This window comes from Penicillium chrysogenum (genome assembly GCF_028827035.1).
Source record: "Penicillium chrysogenum strain IBT 35668 chromosome Unknown utg000002l_segment0_segment0, whole genome shotgun sequence".
Classification (NCBI taxonomy): Eukaryota; Fungi; Ascomycota; class Eurotiomycetes; order Eurotiales; family Aspergillaceae; genus Penicillium; species Penicillium chrysogenum.
In genome coordinates this window covers 5,299,910-5,317,998 of record NW_026622750.1, presented here as the reverse complement: position 1 = coordinate 5,317,998, position 18,089 = coordinate 5,299,910, and the positions used below count along the sequence as shown (strand labels likewise).

General features: G+C 48.1%; 7 protein-coding genes across 7 annotated transcripts; 4 read left to right on the top strand and 3 right to left on the bottom strand.

The window, feature by feature from the left end:
• Window positions 1-790: 790 nt before the first annotated feature.
• N7489_005224 (glycosyltransferase) lies at window positions 791-3,716 on the top strand (the record flags this gene model as incomplete). Its single annotated transcript, XM_056710976.1, has 6 exons — window positions 791-899; window positions 991-1,747; window positions 1,802-1,955; window positions 2,074-2,378; window positions 2,428-2,778; window positions 2,840-3,716. The coding sequence occupies 6 exons, from the start codon at window positions 791-793 to the stop codon at window positions 3,714-3,716; spliced, it is 2,553 nt and encodes an 850-aa protein (XP_056569397.1).
• Window positions 3,717-4,270: 554 nt separating this feature from the next.
• On the bottom strand, window positions 4,271-5,365 carry N7489_005223 (alkene reductase; the record flags this gene model as incomplete). Its single annotated transcript, XM_056710975.1, has 1 exon — window positions 4,271-5,365. The coding sequence occupies one exon, from the start codon at window positions 5,363-5,365 to the stop codon at window positions 4,271-4,273; it is 1,095 nt and encodes a 364-aa protein (XP_056569396.1).
• Window positions 5,366-5,739: 374 nt separating this feature from the next.
• On the top strand, window positions 5,740-6,144 carry N7489_005222 (uncharacterized protein; the record flags this gene model as incomplete). The annotated part of the gene is made up of 1 exon (XM_056710974.1): window positions 5,740-6,144. One exon carries the CDS (start codon window positions 5,740-5,742, stop codon window positions 6,142-6,144), a length of 405 nt encoding a protein of 134 aa, XP_056569395.1.
• Window positions 6,145-6,648: 504 nt separating this feature from the next.
• On the top strand, window positions 6,649-8,242 carry N7489_005221 (MFS transporter; the record flags this gene model as incomplete). The annotated part of the gene is made up of 2 exons (XM_056710973.1): window positions 6,649-6,986; window positions 7,048-8,242. 2 exons carry the CDS (start codon window positions 6,649-6,651, stop codon window positions 8,240-8,242), a joined length of 1,533 nt encoding a protein of 510 aa, XP_056569394.1.
• A 35-nt stretch (window positions 8,243-8,277) lies between these two features.
• N7489_005220 (uncharacterized protein) lies at window positions 8,278-10,896 on the bottom strand (the record flags this gene model as incomplete). The annotated part of the gene is made up of 5 exons (XM_056710972.1): window positions 8,278-8,534; window positions 8,584-8,999; window positions 9,059-10,373; window positions 10,434-10,718; window positions 10,776-10,896. The coding sequence occupies 5 exons, from the start codon at window positions 10,894-10,896 to the stop codon at window positions 8,278-8,280; spliced, it is 2,394 nt and encodes a 797-aa protein (XP_056569393.1).
• An 849-nt stretch (window positions 10,897-11,745) lies between these two features.
• On the bottom strand, window positions 11,746-13,564 carry N7489_005219 (uncharacterized protein; the record flags this gene model as incomplete). Its single annotated transcript, XM_056710971.1, has 6 exons — window positions 11,746-12,506; window positions 12,558-13,028; window positions 13,086-13,120; window positions 13,165-13,278; window positions 13,337-13,407; window positions 13,457-13,564. The coding sequence occupies 6 exons, from the start codon at window positions 13,562-13,564 to the stop codon at window positions 11,746-11,748; spliced, it is 1,560 nt and encodes a 519-aa protein (XP_056569392.1).
• Window positions 13,565-15,769: 2,205 nt separating this feature from the next.
• N7489_005218 (arylsulfotransferase family protein) lies at window positions 15,770-17,640 on the top strand (the record flags this gene model as incomplete). The annotated part of the gene is made up of 2 exons (XM_056710970.1): window positions 15,770-16,264; window positions 16,330-17,640. 2 exons carry the CDS (start codon window positions 15,770-15,772, stop codon window positions 17,638-17,640), a joined length of 1,806 nt encoding a protein of 601 aa, XP_056569391.1.
• Between the last annotated feature and the right edge of the window lie 449 nt (window positions 17,641-18,089).

The window sequence follows — 18,089 nt, the reverse complement described above, 5'->3', positions numbered from 1 at the left end:
CTGATACTCGACGGTGACTGATGCGCGACCTTTATAGGTCTTTGTCAGGAAATCAATGACGACACGGCAGAGCAGGGTACGAACACGATAGCCGTGATGTCTATACGAAAATCGGTACGGCCTCGGGAGTGAGGAACCACAAATTTGTCTTTATGATAGCCTAATTTGGCAAGCCTAAGATGATTTCCCTAAGTCTGCTATCCATTCCCGGAAGATCCCCTCCCAACGACTAAGTAAATTAGGCAGGCAGCATAAATTCCTATTGGTCGGCGAGCACAGTCCCTTAGCATTCCCTGGCTACCCATCTTAAATTCATCCATGGATGGTGTGGGAAATTACTAATCGTATTTGGACGACCTACCTAGGTACGAATACGATTGAAAAGTACGAGTGGACTCCAGCTAGTATTATTTAGGGTTCTGCCGAACTTTGGTAGCTCCGAATCTGGACCAGCCGAAGCCAAATCTTAATTTGAAGACCCACAATCTTGGAATGATACCGATCGGCATTGTATCCGCCAATCCATGGGCATGGTCGTATTCGTTTCGAGTAAGAAATCGAATTCCGATCGTCATGATATAATCGCTTCTAAATCTGTTTCGTGCCGTTCTTCCAAAAAGAAAAAAGTTTGACACGTCTAAACGTCCGCTCGATGTGGTCTCCTTCCTGAACGTCGTTTCTCAACATCAATCTCTCGTCATAACTTCATTTGATAGTTTGTTTCATTGTTCTCACACCTTGGTATTTTTGATTTCCTGTTATTCACCGAAGTTAGGGAATCACAACGATTATGTCCAGCAATGAGCGCATCGAAGGGCCTTTCGAGCTACCTGGAGAACCTATCGACTCACATACCAACTATCCCCCCACCACCGACATGACAGGCATACATACAACCGGTAAGCTACGTTATCTGTTTATACGATTATTCCTTTCTGTTGCTCGGTGCGTACACTTGTTCAAATTATTGATGTGACCTGCGCCACTTAGAAGCCGGCCGCGTCGATATTGACTGGAACTCGAAATTCGTGCGTGGATTTTCAATCCTCTCCAATGGACCTTTCTTGGGACGACCTACTACCCCACCACCCGAATACTCCGAGTTACCGACACAGAATGCCGATAGCCCGTCCGTGGGTCCCGAACGTACCTCAATATGCCCCGAACCTAGTACGGAAGACAGAAAAGCTTGGCATGCCAAATTGAACATCGTCATCCAAGTCGTGGGAAGCCGCGGGGATGTTCAACCTTTCATTGCCCTCGGAAATGAACTTACGCAATACGGACACCGCGTGCGCCTTGCTACACATGATGTGTTTGAAGATTTTGTGAGAGATTCGGGATTGGAGTTTTACCCAATTGGAGGTGATCCAGCAGAGCTTATGGCATACATGGTGAAAAGCCCCGGACTCATCCCTAGTATGGAAAGCCTACGAGCAGGTGAAATCCGTCGCAAGCGCATCATGATTCGGGAAATGCTTGATGGATGCTGGAGCTCATGTATAGAGCCGGATATGGTAACAAACCACCCATTTGTGGCCGATGCCATCATCGCCAATCCGCCAAGCTTTGCACATGTCCATTGTGCGCAAGCACTCAGCATTCCAGTACACTTGATGTTCACCATGCCTTGGAGCGCTACAAGGTTCTTTCCACACCCATTGGCAAATATGAACACCGAAGATGTACAGTACAGTTTGAAAAACCAGGTCTCCTACGATATTGTTAACTGGCTTACATGGCAAGGGTAAGATTCTCTCTGAAACGCAATGTGTTGCATCGGGCTAACTGATTCTTCTAGCGTAGGTGATGTGATCAACGGGTGGCGGAAAGATCTTGACCTTGATGAAGTGGCCACGTTTGAAGGCGCTCATCTTGCCGAGTTACTGAAAGTCCCCTTCACGTACTGTTGGTCCCCAGCCCTCGTCCCAAAACCATTGGATTGGCCGTCTCATGTTGGTTAGTGCCGGCTTCATAAATCCTTCATCAACCGAGATAGCTAACAGAGTCTCTAGATGTCTGCGGTTTCTTCTTCCGTGACCCCCGGAATTCGAACCTCCGTTGGATCTCCAGGCCTTTCTTTCATCCGGCCCCCCGCCAATATATATTGGGTTCGGGAGCATTGTACTCGAGGACCAGATAGGAATTACCGCAACCATTCTCGAAGCGGTGAACGCTGTCGGCGTTCGGGCTATCATTTCTAAGGGCTGGTCGAGTCTGAGTGGAATGAATACCGATAAGGTACACTTCATCGGAGATTGCCCCCATGAGTGGCTTTTCCAACATGTGGCGGCAGTAGTGCATCATGGAGGCGCTGGAACGACGGCCTGTGGTTTGCGGAATGCCAAACCAACAATAATTATCCCATTTTTCGGAGAGTAAGTTCTCAGGACCCTACTACGTTTCAATCAACTAACTGCCCATTAGCCAGCCATTCTGGGGAGCTATGGTTGCTGCAGCGGGCGCTGGTCCTAGCCCTATCCCTCATAAGGACCTTAATGTTGATACTCTGGCTGAAGGGATAAGGTATTGCCTTACGGAACGAGCAACTACTGCGGCCTCCACAATTGCGATAAAGATGGGTTCAGAAATTGGCGTTCAAGCAGCAGTGTCTTCCTTTCATCGGCACCTTCCATTGGAACTCCTTCCATGTGATATATGTCCAGGACAAACAGCAGTGTGGTCTTATTCTACAGGCCACAGGAAAGTGAAAATCTCAAAACTCGCAGCAGCACAGCTGATCGCTCAGAATCTGCTCGATCCAAAAAAACTCAAAATGTACGTGAGGTTTCGGCACAACATTTTTCACGCTGGAGTCACACAAATAACCAGTCTCCAGACATGCACTCAATCCCATTATCATCGAGAATCGCCGGTGGGACCCCATCACAGGCGGTGCCTCTGCGGTTTTAGGGACGACAACGGACCTCACTGCTTCCATTTTAGGTCTGTTCTACAAGCCCTTCGAGGAGTATCAAGACTACCACAGTCGCATAGATCGGCCCTTGAGTATCAAATCTAGTCAAACTACGAAAGGGTCAGATTGCAGCTCTACCGGGGATCGCTCCCTGCAGATAACAAAGGAGGCACCTGACAACATACCCAGTCCATTCACCAATAATAGAGCTTCTGAAGCGAACTCGTTGTCCAGCTCAGGAAGTTCTACGAGTCGTCACAGAGCCAGGCTTGCAGGCAAGATGGCAGGGGCCTCAATAATGAGTGTTGCTAACTTCGTGCCGACTGCGCTGAAGGGGATGACCGTGGACATCCCCCTCGCTATGACCGAGGGAATGCGCAATATGCCTCGGCTCTATGGCGAAGAGCCACGGGATCACGGTCCCGTTACTGGGATTAAGAGCGGCTTTGCTCTTGCTGGTAAAGGTTTCGCGTGGGGGATGGCTGAGGCCGTGAGCGATTTGGTCGTGAAGCCATACGAAGGCGCCCGAAAGGATGGCGCAAAGGGGGCTGCCAAGGGTGTCGGCAAGGGTATAGCAAACATGACGTCTAAAGCGGGTTGTGCCACGTTTGGTGTATTAGTATATCCCAGTGCCGGTATTGCGAAGAGCCTGAAATCAGCATTGTATACCGGGACGAGGAAAAGGATTCTCAAGGCGCGCCATGCCGAGGGAACATGGCTGTTAGAATATGGTGGACTTGAGGGAATGAATATCGACATTTCCGCATTCCAAAGGGTGGTAAAGGGTAGGAACACCTGAATCTCGGATTGGAATTGTGTGTTCGATCTCCATGGGAGCCCTGGATGGGTGCGATGCAATTGTGGGATGAAAATTCTGAGGTGTTCGGATGACAAGAAAGCACTGTATTACAGTCACACATCATTGCAGCGAAATCTTTGATACATGGGCCAGGCTCTTAGCGAATGCCCTCCTCTCTCTGTATCTCACGACCTCCGTTTCATACTTGACCGCGGTATCCTATTACATATACCCTTTGAGAGACTTGTGCTCCTTGTCTATATGTAATGTGAATGTGTTTCTCTTGTGAGCATTTCCCACTTAGAATACTGCCCTGAAACATAGTATTCTCAAAGCCAGGGCATGGATTATCGTCATTGTCCCGCTTGTAGCAAAACACATATAACCCTCCGAACACTTCTTATGTAGAAATAATAGCTGCCTCTCAGGCGGTAATCTACCTCGAAACGAATTTTCTTTAACTAGATACCTCATATTTGTGTGAATATCACAAACCAGGCTTCATATCTCTCTTTATACCCAAAATGAACTGAGGCCGAAAATGACCGACTTCTTTATATCTTCATGAACTCTGTACTGAATGGATAATCTGCGTAGCCTTTTTCTTGCGTAGCGGTGTAGAAGCTAGACCGGTCATAACCATTTAGGGGAAGTCGATGCCGAAGGCGGAATGGTAGATCAGGATTCGCGAGGAAGTGACGACCAAAGACAACAGCGACGTCATTGTTTTTGTACTCTCCTTCCATAGCAACTTGGACATTCTCCGCATTATACCCACCTGCAACAAGTACAGGAGAAGTTCTGCCCCAGATATCAAGTAAGAAGTTGATTCCCTCCGTCTTCTCACAGTCCACATTGTTGATCACACGCGACTCGATGACATGGAGATACGCAAGCTTGAGCTGTTTCAACTGCTCTACAAAGTAGGCAAATTGGGGAACAGGGTCGGTCATTTTCATGCTCTGCCAGGTATTCCATGGGCTGAGTCGGAATCCAACCCTCTCAGGGCCAACGGCATCCACCAAGGCCCTAGCCACATCCAGACCGAACCGGGCGCGGTTTGGAACACTCCCACCCCATTGATCTTGTCGTTCGTTTGACACATCTTGGAGGAACTGATCAACGAGATACCCATTCGCTCCGTGGACCTCAACGCCATCGAATCCAGCACGAATTGCATTATTTGCTGCAATTGCAAAATTGCTAACGATTCTTTGGATCTGTTCCTCGCTAAGTTCCTTGGGAGTCGGCATTCCAGATTCCATTGGAATAGGACTAGGTGCAAGCAGATCATACCCTCCCTCTTTTTTCAATTGATCTGGATCAGCTGCTCGACCAAGTGCAATCAACTGGCAATAAATATAGCTGCCTTTGGTGTGGACAGCATCAGTGATTTTTTTCCATCCTAGAATTTGCGCTTCGGTCCAGATTCCTGGGCCATGGGGTATTCCACCCTCGGAGGCGGAGATCTGGGTTGCTTCAGCGATGATCAACGTCCCAGGGACTGAGGCGCGTTGTTCGTAGTATGTGGTGGCCATAGGAAGGGGGACGTGTTCCGCATCGGCGCGCAGGCGAGTGAGAGGAGCCATGACAACTCGGTGCTGCAATTCAATGTCGCCAATGCGGAGAGGTTGAAATAGGCCAGACATGACGTCTTTAGTGCAATCGGTTGTATAGGTAGCAAATGTGAGTTCTTTAGGGAAACGGGTATTATCAATTAATCTCGCGTAGTATCCAACCATATGCTCTTTTATAAACCATAAGATCTCTTCAATGGCTGATTTGTAATGTTGTGCGGAATTCGACCTGAAATATTTTGACCCTCCTGCATGGAGGTGTGCTTGGAGATGTTCGGAGATACCGTGGGGGTAAATACCGCATGTGGTAACATCTCCACAACCTCCAACAACCTCTAACCTCCACCGCCCATATATAAGACGTCATCCTTTGAACATTTGGACCCAGTCCCAAAGATTGGCCTACTCATCATCTATATTTGAAATCTCTATCTCCTGCAATCACGATGTCCTCTCTTACCTACATCAACGAAGAAGGTGCTGGTCAAAAGCACAGCGATCTATGCCACTACTCCCAAGCGGTCGTGCTTGGAAATATCGTCAAATGTGCCGGCCAAGGAGGGTGGACCGAGACTGGTGATTTGGACGCCAACAACATTAATGGCCAAGTTGATCTCGCCTTTGCGAACGTGGACAAAGTTCTCCGGGCGACGGGGCTACGCGGATGGGAAGATGTCTATTCGATTCGCTCGTACCACGTCAATATTGATTCCTCGTTCGATTACTGTGTGCAAAAGTTGAAGGACCACATTCCTAACCATCGTCCTATTTGGACTTCTCTTGCTGTCCCTCGATTGGCGTTTCCGGCGATGAAGATTGAGATTGAGGTCGAGGCCATCAAACATGAATGAAAATTCAAAACTATACTTTGGAGTCTTTAGGTGTATCTAAACAAAAGCTATGTCTAAGACGAATAAAGACTGGAACGAAAGACCACTGTTGATTACCCTGGTCAGGCCTTGAATCACCTGCACGTACTGTTTCATTTACCCCGAGTGTCGTAGAAAGATCTACTAGTAGTTCAAATATCCCTAGGCTATGTAAATATAAACACCGCACATAATATGCAAAAAGAAAATAAACGGTTTTCAATCTTTCGCGTTGTCCATGGTGCCTGAAAGTCCTTTGGGTGGAGGTATGTTCATGTCGGTCTGAATAAGTCAATCACCTCCAACAGCCACCTCCACACTTGTTCGGAGACTTCATTTTCTTCTTAGCGACCAGACGTGACAAATCATGCTAGAATTAATAATGAATCAGAAGTTTTGTATAAGACGACTGGTATACTGGATCCTCTTAGTCTTCCTCGAGGCCTGCATCGTTTTCTTGTCTAACTCTGATATCAGCTTAACGAAATGCATCTTCAATGGCTACGCGACAGCATCGTCGGGCAGTTTTTGAGCCAATTTTGCACGCCTTCTTGGTTGAAGTATAAAGAAGAGGATCTTCAATGGCAACCAGACTGTGCATTTCACGATGAGAAGACAATACTAGTCGAATGGTACCCCGAGCATGACGAAGAAAACCCCCGCAACTGGTCACAACTGAAAAAGGCCTTTGTCCTCTTTGTTATCGGTATTTATAGCTTTGTGGTTTATATGGCCGCGCCAATTTACACCCCGAGCGTGAATGCATTTATTGAAGAATTCGCCGTGAACAACGCAGAGGCATCCCTTGGCCTAGCTCTTTATGTGTACGTCAAATGACTCGATTCCTTAATCATTTGTTGATATTACATGCTGACCCAAATTCAGTTTGGGATACGGTACAGGCCCTCTCTTCTTCAGCCCTCTGAGCGAAATCCCTCGCATTGGACGAAGCCTTCCATATGCCATCTCCTTTTTCCTCTTCTGCATTGTCAGTATTCCTACAGCACTGGCATCCAGCGCAATTGGATTTTACTTCCTGCGTTTCCTTCAAGGATTTTTCGGAAGTCCTTGCCTGGCCACAGGAGGCGCCTCAATCGCAGACGTCTACTCATCTGATGTGCTTCCACACGCGATGACAACATGGGTATTCTGCGTTTTCTGCGCTCCGGCCATTGGTGTAGTAGTATCTGGTTTCGCGATTCCCGTGCTTGGCTGGCGGTTCTCAATGTGGGAGATCTTGATAGCCGCTGGTCCCATTCTTGTCCTGCTCTTGTTGTTGCCTGAGACCAGCCCCGCCACTATCCTTCATCGGCGGGCTCGGCGTTTGGAGAAGATGCGGACCAAGAGACCTTATAGCTACCAGACTGCTGCGGATATCACGCAAGCAGGCATATCTTTCTACTCGGTTGTACAAGAGTCGCTGCTTATTCCCTCGAAGATCACATTCCTTGACCCGGCAATCCTGTTTTTGAATTGTTACACATCTCTGACATACGGCATTTACTATTCATTCTTTGAAGCTTTCCCAATTGTCTACCAGGGGATCTACGGGTTTAATCTGGGAGAGATGGGGTTAGCTTTCTTGGCTATTGTTGTCGGAACGATCATATCATTCGCAGTTTATAACCTCTACATTTACAAGATCTTCACACCCAAGTCAAGAGGACTTCGCAAGCCCGAAGGCGTCTTAGTCCCTGCCCTCATTGCATGTTTCGGTCCATCTATTGGCCTGCTGCTTTTTGGCTGGGCTGCAAACCCGAACGTCCACTGGATCGTACCGACAATAGGAATCGTCATCTACCCAGCGTCGGTGTTCATCTTGATGCAATGTGTCTTCCTCTACATCCCCGCATGCTACCCGCAATACGCAGCCAGCGTTTTTGCCGCCACTGATTTCACTCGAAGTGCTTTTGCGTGTGGCGCTGTCGTGTTTTCGAGACCACTCTATGAAAATCTAGGGGTTGGCCCTGGATGCAGCCTGTTGGCGGGTCTGACTATTGGATGTGTGATTGGAATTTATTCGCTCTATCACTGCGGAGAGGCCTTGCGACTCAGGTCAAAATTTGTACCGAAATGCTGACTATGTGAATAAATCGGAGCAAAAGAAGGGTGTGTTCATTGGCCTTCTGCCAAAGAACTGGTGAACATTCGCTCGCAAATATTAGCATATGTATCCAGACCCTCTCCAATTACCCTCAATATCGCCCACTGGTCGTTTCCTTTTATCAATGTAGCCCATAACTTTATAACGGCGAAACCCAAGTAGGCACAATTAGATGGTAATGTGGGCCTAGACCAAAGGTCTTCATCGCCTGATGTCCTTCCCTCTTCAACAATATCCTCTATCCAGCTAATAAGGCGGCTCTCATGTTCTAATCATATCAGCCTATTGCTAACTCTTGGGGGAGGGAATACATATACCATCAAGAGGCCGGGTTTTCTGACAGCCCGATATACAGAACAGCCATTTGCTGAGGAAGATTGCAAATTCCAAACCACACAGTGAATGTTGAATACTCCACACAAATGCATGGCTGCGAGAGACAAAACTGACGCCCAACTTGACCGGTATGCTCAGAGCATGTGTCGCATGCAATATTGCGGGAAGCAAATGAGGCCCACTAGGGAGACGGGGCATTTGGCGTAGTCTCTCGGCAATTTCCTGTGGGTCCCGACTTCCAAGGATCTTATATGAACCTATATTGAATGCTAGTCGAACATATGCAACTCCGAGCAATGCCGTTGAGGTGAAAGTGACAGGCCCGTTGGGATTCCGAGGGTCAAGACTTGATTCGGGGGCTCGTTGCCACTGAGACGTCCATGCGTGAAGAGCCTTCCTGTGGAAGAACAAGGTTCAGTATCTGGGCTCATTGAAAATACATTGATGGCTTCTTACCTAGAAGATTCCTTCTGGTGATTGAGCAGGGTATGATCATCGTCGGTGTATGGGTTAAATGCCCGCTGAACAAGCATGATTCTTTGGATCAGAGCATGTAAAAGAATATAGTTTGCTAAAGGAGATGGAACCGGTTGTGAGTTAAGTAGATGCGGTTCGTGGGAGCCGTTCAACAGGTGAGAGAGAGCTTCTTGAAAAAGCATTTGCTGCGCATTGTCTGATTTGTGCACCACGGACCATTTCTCTTTGTTTGGAGCGATCCATTCGAAACAGGTGCTTGGAAGACGGAGATGAACTTCGTCACTTAGTATCACTGGCGGAGTAGCGAACGCTATACAGTGTAGATTAAGAAGAGCAAAAGAGAACAGCTTGACTCTTCTGTCTGATTCTTGCTGTACCCAGGAGTACCAGTCTAATCCCGGTTGTAAGGATTCTTCCGTCTCATTGAGCTGGCACTCTCTTACACATCTGGCGAGAAAACTTTGAAGGTTGAATGCATCTCGTATGATGTCCGGCTCACTTTGCCAAGTTGCAAATGCAATTAGATAGAGAGCACATCGTGCCTCGCGCATCAATTGTCTGTATGGGAAGCTTTCGAACCCCGAGCTTTGTGTTTCGGGACATGTTGCCTGTCGAGCACTGGATGGACCATTGTTGTTCAATTCTATCCTTTCTCTTTCCTGTGAGTTTTGTTGCAAAGTATCCTTTGCCGCATAAAAAAGAATAACTGCTTTCCGATGTTCATGCCGATACTGCGCGCCAAGCGCAGCCATGGCGAAAATTATTTCCGGCTCACAGTCCTCTGCTTTGAATGTTGGGATATGGACGACTGGTATATGAGGATAGAAGCCATCAAAGAATCCATTTACAAATCTTGTAAGTGAGTGACAGGATGGAAAAAGGGGTTCGTGCATCGCCGTCTGAGATCGACTAAGAGCTCGAAGAAGGCGATTGCGGTGGTCATCAGTGATTCTCACAATGGGTAGAGTTAACACTCCAAACTCGGCTAGTTTATTACCGTCAGTAATCAGGTAGGTAAATAGAAATTTGGCGGAAGGAGATTTACCAACTGATTCTCGTTCAATAGGAAGTCGGCTTAGAGACTGGTCTTGATCCGAGTGCGAAGAGGGCCGCTGTTGCGACATATTTCCAGTCGACCCCGTAAAGACAGGATTTAGGTTTGATTCTCCCGCAACGATTTGAACAATACTAGGCTCGGAAGGTAGAGTCCATTCAGTGCTGAGCCCCATATTATGGCTGAACGATTCCAAGTCCTGCAATACCAAGAGATCCTGGGCATTAAAAAGCGAGCCTCCTAACCTAGTTAGAAGATTCTTTCCGCAAATTCAAGTGAAGTAGAAGGGATGCCATGTACCTTCAAATTGAAGATCGGGAAGTGGTTCCTGCCCATGAATCGTTCCAGCCGACACATCCGCGCCTTGAAGCTCAGGAAGTTCCCAAAAGGACGTGCTGGGGTGATGTGTCGTAACGGCATTATTTCCCTGTGGTTGGTGACTTTGACTGTCATCGGTAGTCACAGGCGATGGCTCTTGCAATGATGGGGTTATTGAAGAATGGCCAATGTCCTCATGACGCTTCAGGAGATCGCGCCGGCCAAAAGAAGCACCACATGAACACTTGTATGGCTTTTCGTTTGTATCTGGAACGCCTTAGTCTCTAAATGTGAGGATTGTCTTTTTCAGATGTCTGGACATACGTATCCGAATGTGCCGTTGGAGATGTTCGTGGCGGCGAAAATGACGCTTACAGTGAGGGCAGGTTCTGGGTTTCCTCTTTGGCGTGCAGTCCGGTGTCACGGTATCTAATGGGGAGTTCATCTTTATATAGATATAGTTTCTTATGCCTGAATGGCAATATGTGTAAAGGAGAAAACTGGGGTGGAGATCAAAAGTAACTACAAGTAGGCACGGATGGGACAGAATTATTAAGCGTCAATGGAGATTTTCTTTCTCTGCATTCGAGACTCGGGATTTCGATAAAGTATTGATCTATAGGTTGCAGCCATAATATGCTATACTTCTTAATGGCAGTTGTTGATATTCTGCTCAAAAGTAGCCCTTCTTGGGGGACCCCCAAAATGCCAAGAGTATAGGTGGAAACAAGTCACGCACGTGATCCGAGGACCATCCGACAGCACGTGACAATGTCAAATATCCGATACAATCAGGTGCACTATCTCGTTCGGAGGGCAGCCCGTCAGGGAGGCTAATCCAAATGGGTCAGGCTGAGGGCGCCATACCTGGAAGGGAAGGGGAAAGGCGGAGGTACGCAAGGGACGCCAGATGGTGCGATTAGGGGCCGATGATGGCCGAATCGATTCAGCTCAATAAGGCATTAGATATTAGCACGTGCATTCCCATTCGCCGAAAGCGCTCCTGGGAGTTCGGTGCCAGAGGAATTCTGGGTCGAAATTAAACAGGGCACTTTGTGCACTCACCCAGCCAGGTTCTCATATGTCTTTGAAGTTCAACCAACGCTGCTCAGGGGGATTCAGATTTCCTTGGGTATCAAATTATCTCTATCCAATATGTTGTGTATCCACATCGCTATTAAAATATATACGCAAAGAAAATGGGCCAGCGCTTGGTGCCAAAATTGATAGGTGCGTCTGAGCGCAAACCCTTGAGCCAATGGGCTGTAGGGTCCAATAATACCAAAGTATGGTTTTATTCAACCTTGCGCACTTGGGTCACAGGCGCACGATATACTCGGCGGCCGTGAACAATGTACAAAGCAATTGCAAAGATGACAACGGCTCCGAAGACAAGGATGGACCAATTCATATCCACCAGGGTCGGGTGATTGGCGGTTGGGAAGAAGGTGAAGATGATGGCGAAGCAAAGCCAAGCCAACGAGAAGACATTAACTGGTAACCCGAAAATACCGAGCGAAAAGCGCGAAGGCGGGATACCACCCGGTTGAAATCGGACCCGGATGACGGCAGCAATCGGCAAGATGTAAGTGGTGAAGAGTGCCGCGATCATCACAGATGCGACAGCATTGAAAGCGGCAGTAGATCCAATGTTGATCAAGCTCAGCAGCACGGTAATAATAGTCGATACCAACACAGAGCAGATGGGGATCTGGGTGCGTCGGTTAACGTGAGCCAGTTGCTTAGAGAACGGCAAAGCATCATCGCGGGCAAAAGCAAAGGTCTGACGGGAGACGGTCGCAAGAATACCGATAGCGCTGCAGACTTCCATCACAAGAATGATAGCAGCCACAGCATTAGTGGCAGCCGCGGAGCCGGTGGCATGATTAACTGCCGGGAGGAAGGAGAATCCACTCGCCGGGGCGAGCACATCCTGTATGTCTCCCATCTTATACAGCAAGGTGATTAGCATGATGAAACCGAGACTGCCGTTGATCAAAGCAGTCGAAACCATACACCAGGGGACCACCAAGGCAGCATTCTGGACCTCCTCGGCTAATAAAAGTTAGCTATCATGGCGGACGAGAGATACGGCGTTTGACTTACACATATGTGTAGCAGCATCAGGGCCTGTCCAGGAAAAGATTGGAGTCAGCTGGCCCACCAGACACGCGAGGCCCATGCTCGGCCATTCGCCGGAGTTTGTGAACTCCTTCCAGACAGCATCCCCAGAGGCCTTTCCCGGAGACATGGCCCACATCAGGACAACGACAACAACGAAACCGAAGAGGTGAAGGGCGAGGATGAGGCCCTCCAGGGGAGGGAGAATCTTGTAGCCCCAGGTATTCACCAAAGTTCCGACGGCAGCGATAGCGATGGTCAGCAGTGTGCCATGCCAGCGCTCAAAGCCATACACCCAACCGGAGGGGTCTGAGTAGTTGAAGACCAGTAGTCCTTGAATCAGAGTACCGCAAAGGTAGCAAATACTAGCAAAAGCAGCTTGCCAGCCTAGCACCGAGAGCCAACCTAGAACCGGATTAGCGCTGAGGATCGTCGGATTGGAATTCAAGGTGTCGGCTAACCGGTGAGATAGCTCAGGAATCGTTGACATCTCGGCCAGGCAAATTCACTGACCCAGTGGTACTGTCCACCCGATGTTGGGGAGCTGGCTAGTCAATCTCCGTGGGCAATATGCAGGTCGAATGAGACTCACATAGAGGCGATCTCGGCCATGGAGATCACTGCAGAGAAAAATCCAACGAACGAGCCAATATATACATAGACCATACCGGCTCGGCCACCATCGGTCAGGCCGTAGGTACTCGTGCTGCACCATTCTCCGTTATTCCCAGTGTTCCCTTGTAATATCGCGCTTGTAAACTCACAGCAGAATCGACTCCCATGTCGCCATCAACGTCGTCGTGAAACCTAAGATCGAATAAAAACGAAAGTTTCTCTATCGTCGATCAGTACTAAGGCCCGGTTCCAGGAAATGCGCAACCCACCTTGAACTGCTGGGTCTTTCCGAGGCGCTGCATGTCCCAATCATCCTGGTCGGTCGCGTCGATGCCGACGTCGTGGGACATCATATTCTTGTCCATCGCTCTGTTCATGACGCGTGGGTATGATGAGAAAGGGAAAAACGCGATCAGACCAAGGCCCTGCCCTGGGGAAAGGCCATAATCAAGGGGGAAGGGAGAAAGGGAAAGCCCGAAAAGTGGATCCAAAGAAGAAGTTTATTTGGTCGAGGGCGTCGGCCAGCTGCGACGCATCTGCAGGTACCTTTGTCGGCTTAATATTAATAACTTATGACAGGGACACTTGCATTGGACAATCTCAATTCGCTGGATAATTTTTCTCCGTCATGTACAACATACAACATAAGTTGTAGGATGGAGTTCAACATAATTGGAGTGAATGGAGTGAATGGAGTAAATGGAGTAAATGGAGTCCAAAAGGTATACTCGACTATGATTGGACCCTCCCGGTTACTAACTTTCTAGGCGGGATCGAACTTTCCGGTTTCTTCAGCGCACAAGCCGCTAGAGCCAACGCCATATTGAATATTGAAAGATTGAAAGATTGAAAATGTCTCATATATTATGATTTCAAATCCAAAGGCCTCTGTGCACGTCCTTGTAGTACTTTTGGACGCACTCATATGTATTCAATATCCACAAATATTTAATAGTCCAAACATATTGCAAGGCTTGCATTATTAATAAAGGATTCAATAGTACTCCGTACAAAGTTCCAAGATTATTCTGTTCAAATGAAACTAAGACAAAAGAATACTACATCGTACCTTTTACTCCGTACCTCGTGCTAATATATTGTTAGCCGGCCCTTCCGGGCGAAATATGTTTCAGTTGATTATCCTTCCAATGTTCCTCGACTTCTTCCTGTCCCCTCATATAATATCCGTACAGATAGTCTTTAAGCTTTCCTTTAGACTTTTATACAATTCTGCCTAGGTAGATATAAAGCAGTGAGACGACACTTCATTATAACTAACCATTATTCCGACCCATGGTCAGGGGCTTTTTTTTGGCGTTTTCTCGATTTTATCGATCGCGTCCACGGGTGGCTTGCCAAGTATTATCCGTAACTAATGAACATCAGGAAACACTAGGCCGATAGCATGTTACATATTCTTAAGCCCAATGTGCCATGCAAGTTAGCGGATTATGCTCATTTCTGTGCCCATAATTATCCGGAAGATGTACTTGTCAATTTTTGATATAATATGGAGATGAGACCACATATATATTTGACAATAAGACTCTCCGTACTACATACTAGTCACCATATCTTCCACTACTAATAAGTGAAGGATCTCGGCCCTACAGATTATAGGGAATTTCCAAGCCATTCTTATTCCAACGTTCAAACTACCAAGCGCCCAGCATCTGCTGAAATACATTGTTGTACCCACATGACCATCGAGTGACGAACACTCCGCAATGTCTTGGCGCCAAAATACGCAGAACCGAATACGAAAAGTTCATGTCCTTTCTTTTTCCCTTCAAATGTTATATGTTGTATGTTCTCACCTCGAATTCACCTTTTCCATATCCCATTGTCTTAGGACTTGGGAACTAAACTGAATGGAGACGTCAAGGCCGATCTCCGAAGTTCCTGTGAAAAGGAGAGGAGTAAGAGATCAGCATAAAAAGGAAAAAGAAAAACGATAGATGTTTGAATCATAAAGTACATTGCTGATGAATCCTTTTCCTTGTGTGCAATATACAGAGTACAACACACTATAATATCTTATAGGAAACATTGAATTCTTTTATCCGGTCCCAAGATTGGAAGATCGAGCCGGACCGCCACAAATTAGCGCCACAAACCTCGGGAATACTTTGATGACGACGCGCGGGGCTGATGGCGTTGCCGTTCCCTTCGTGGAGATCTTGCAGCGAAATTCTCACTGGATGACGGACGGGACTCCATCCAGCCACGAGGGAATTACCGCCGCGTTACCCTCTCGGCAAATGTTCTCGTCGCTCGTTGGCGCAGACGCGCAATTCTCGAAGGGATTTTGACCCACGTGGAGCTTGGCAGACCATGATATTCCTATGGAAATCCGCCATCTACCGAATCAACGTTCGCGTACACGCTCAGTTCCACCGTCCGTGTCGCCAAGACCAAGTGGTTCCTGCCGATAAGAAGTGGTTTTCGGGATAGACGGCGGGGAATCGACTTTAAAAGGAGGATGTGGAATAAAACCATGCCGTCGCAGCCCCTGGCTCCGAGGCAAAAGGCTCACACTGTCTCTCTCTGCTCGAATCCCTTGTTTCGTCCGCGATGCGGTAATGTTCCTGCGGACTTCTTCTGGCGTGGTACGCCTGAGCTCCTGGCTTCGCAATGGTCGTCTGCACACCCGCTTTCTCTTCCGATGGATTGCTCTGATTCTCGCCGCCATCGGGGGTCTCATTGTATTCTATCTGTTTGCTGTCCCGCAACTTCTCAAATTCCGGTTCCGCGCCGGTTTAAGCTGGTATGATCTAGGAGTTCAAGGGTTCGGTCCAGACCGAAATTACATCTCCTTCGATCAGGAGTCACCTGTTGTCGAAATCACCCCGCCTGGCGCAAAATGCGATCCCCGATACACATTCCTTGCGCCTCGAGGCGATTCAACTGCGCACCCAGGTCCGATGATCCTGAACCCGGCTGGTGAACTTGTGTGGACAAAATGGAACGGGGGTACGACGCAAGACTTCAAAGTGCAGCGGTACAAGGGCGAGGACTACCTCACTTATTGGCAAGGAGACACAGCCGACGGCTATGGAAGAGGATCATGGTACATGGTAAGTCGTACACGGAGCTACCTCACCACGATTCCGGTTCTCTAATTTGCATTGTCCAATCACAGCTTGATTCAACCTACACCCAGAAGTATGTGGTGTCTCCAATCGGCGTATATGACGGTGATCTGCATGACTTCCAAATCACATCCAACGATACCGCAATTTTGATGATCTATGACCCTATCCTGATGGATTTGAGTTCCATCGGCGGCCCGGAGCTAGGATGGTTTTACGATGGAATGTTCCAGGAAATCAACCTCGAAACCGGAGAACTGTTATTCCAGTGGCGCGTATCCGACTTTTACCACCCGAGTGATAGTTATCATCCGATTGAAGATAGCGGCCAGACACGGACCTCGGGGTACGACCACTCGCACATCAACAGCGTGGACAAGGATGATCAGGGCCGGTACTTAATTTCAATGCGCCATCTCCATACTGTTGCATGCATTGATGGCACCACTGGTGATGTCCTCTGGTCACTAGGAGGGAAACGGAACAACTTTGCTGATGCCTCGGATGGAGCTGCCACCAACTTCTCATGGCAGCATGACGCTCGCTGGCAAGGACCCAACCGTCTCAGCTTGTTCGACAATGCAGCTTACAATAACAACAACCTCTCCGCGGTGAGCCGTGGGATGATCGTTGACCTTGATATGGAAGCGCGGCAGGCAACGTTAGCGCAATCTTTTGACCATCCACATGACATCATGGCCCTTTCTCAAGGGAATGTGCAAGTACTAGACACAGGCAACGTGCTCGTGGGCTGGGGTCACTCTGCAGCCTTCACCGAGTTCTCTGCAGAGGGCGATATTGTATGCAATGTGCACTTTGGTGCCTCTGCTTTCTTCACATTTGGCCGTGTCGTCTCCTACCGAGTGTTCAAGTTCGACTGGGTTGGTAATCCTTTGACAATACCCGACACTGCGATCACACCAGAGAGTGTCTTCATTAGCTGGAACGGTGCTACTGAGGTAGCGGAATGGCGAGTTGAGGCGTGGGACGGTGAAGACGTTAGAAATATGACCTTCACGGCTGTCGACCAGATCCCCCGCACCGGTTTCGAAACTGAAATCCCACTGACCTCCAAAGTTGATTCATTCTTCCGCGTGCGTGCAATCGACTCCAACGGAGAGAGTCTCGGTGTGACGGGACTACTCCAGCGACTACCAGCGTCATCGGTGGGCTCTCCTCATATAAGCCTATGGGCCCTCTGGTCCATTTTGTTTGTGGTACTTCTCGGCCTTCTCTGCGGTGTTTATTTTGCTATCCACCGTCGACTTCGCCAGGGCTTCAGCTCCAGTGGCCCTTATCAATTGGTGTCCCACAAAGATGAAAACGAGGGTGATGAAGAACATGATCGTCTACCATTATAGCACGCAGGCGTCCTATATACCCCTTTTGCATGTACATAACTCGATCTGCATATTCGATCTGCATATATCTAGGAATGGTTTCATCTTCGTTTCCTCATTCCCCTTTCCCATCCTTGGTTAGTATAAGTTCTTGTCGAGAATGTACTCACAACATTCCATCGCAGTCACTTCACAGTCTGTTCATGGTTGTTCATTGATGTTGACCTCGTGTCTGATATTAATCACTCGGCAATTGACACTGGTAATTTTCGGAGAATTCATAGCGCTGACCGCTAGTTATTGTGGATTGAAAGTGGTGCTACATGGACAAAGAGCTACTCGAGAAAGCGATAGTTAAAAGACCCAGATATGACGCCTCCATCAATGACCACATTACCTAAAATCGAACGCAGCGCAAGCCATTGAAAAAGCGAAATGGCCGCGCGCAATTTATCAGGGTGTCTTAAGAG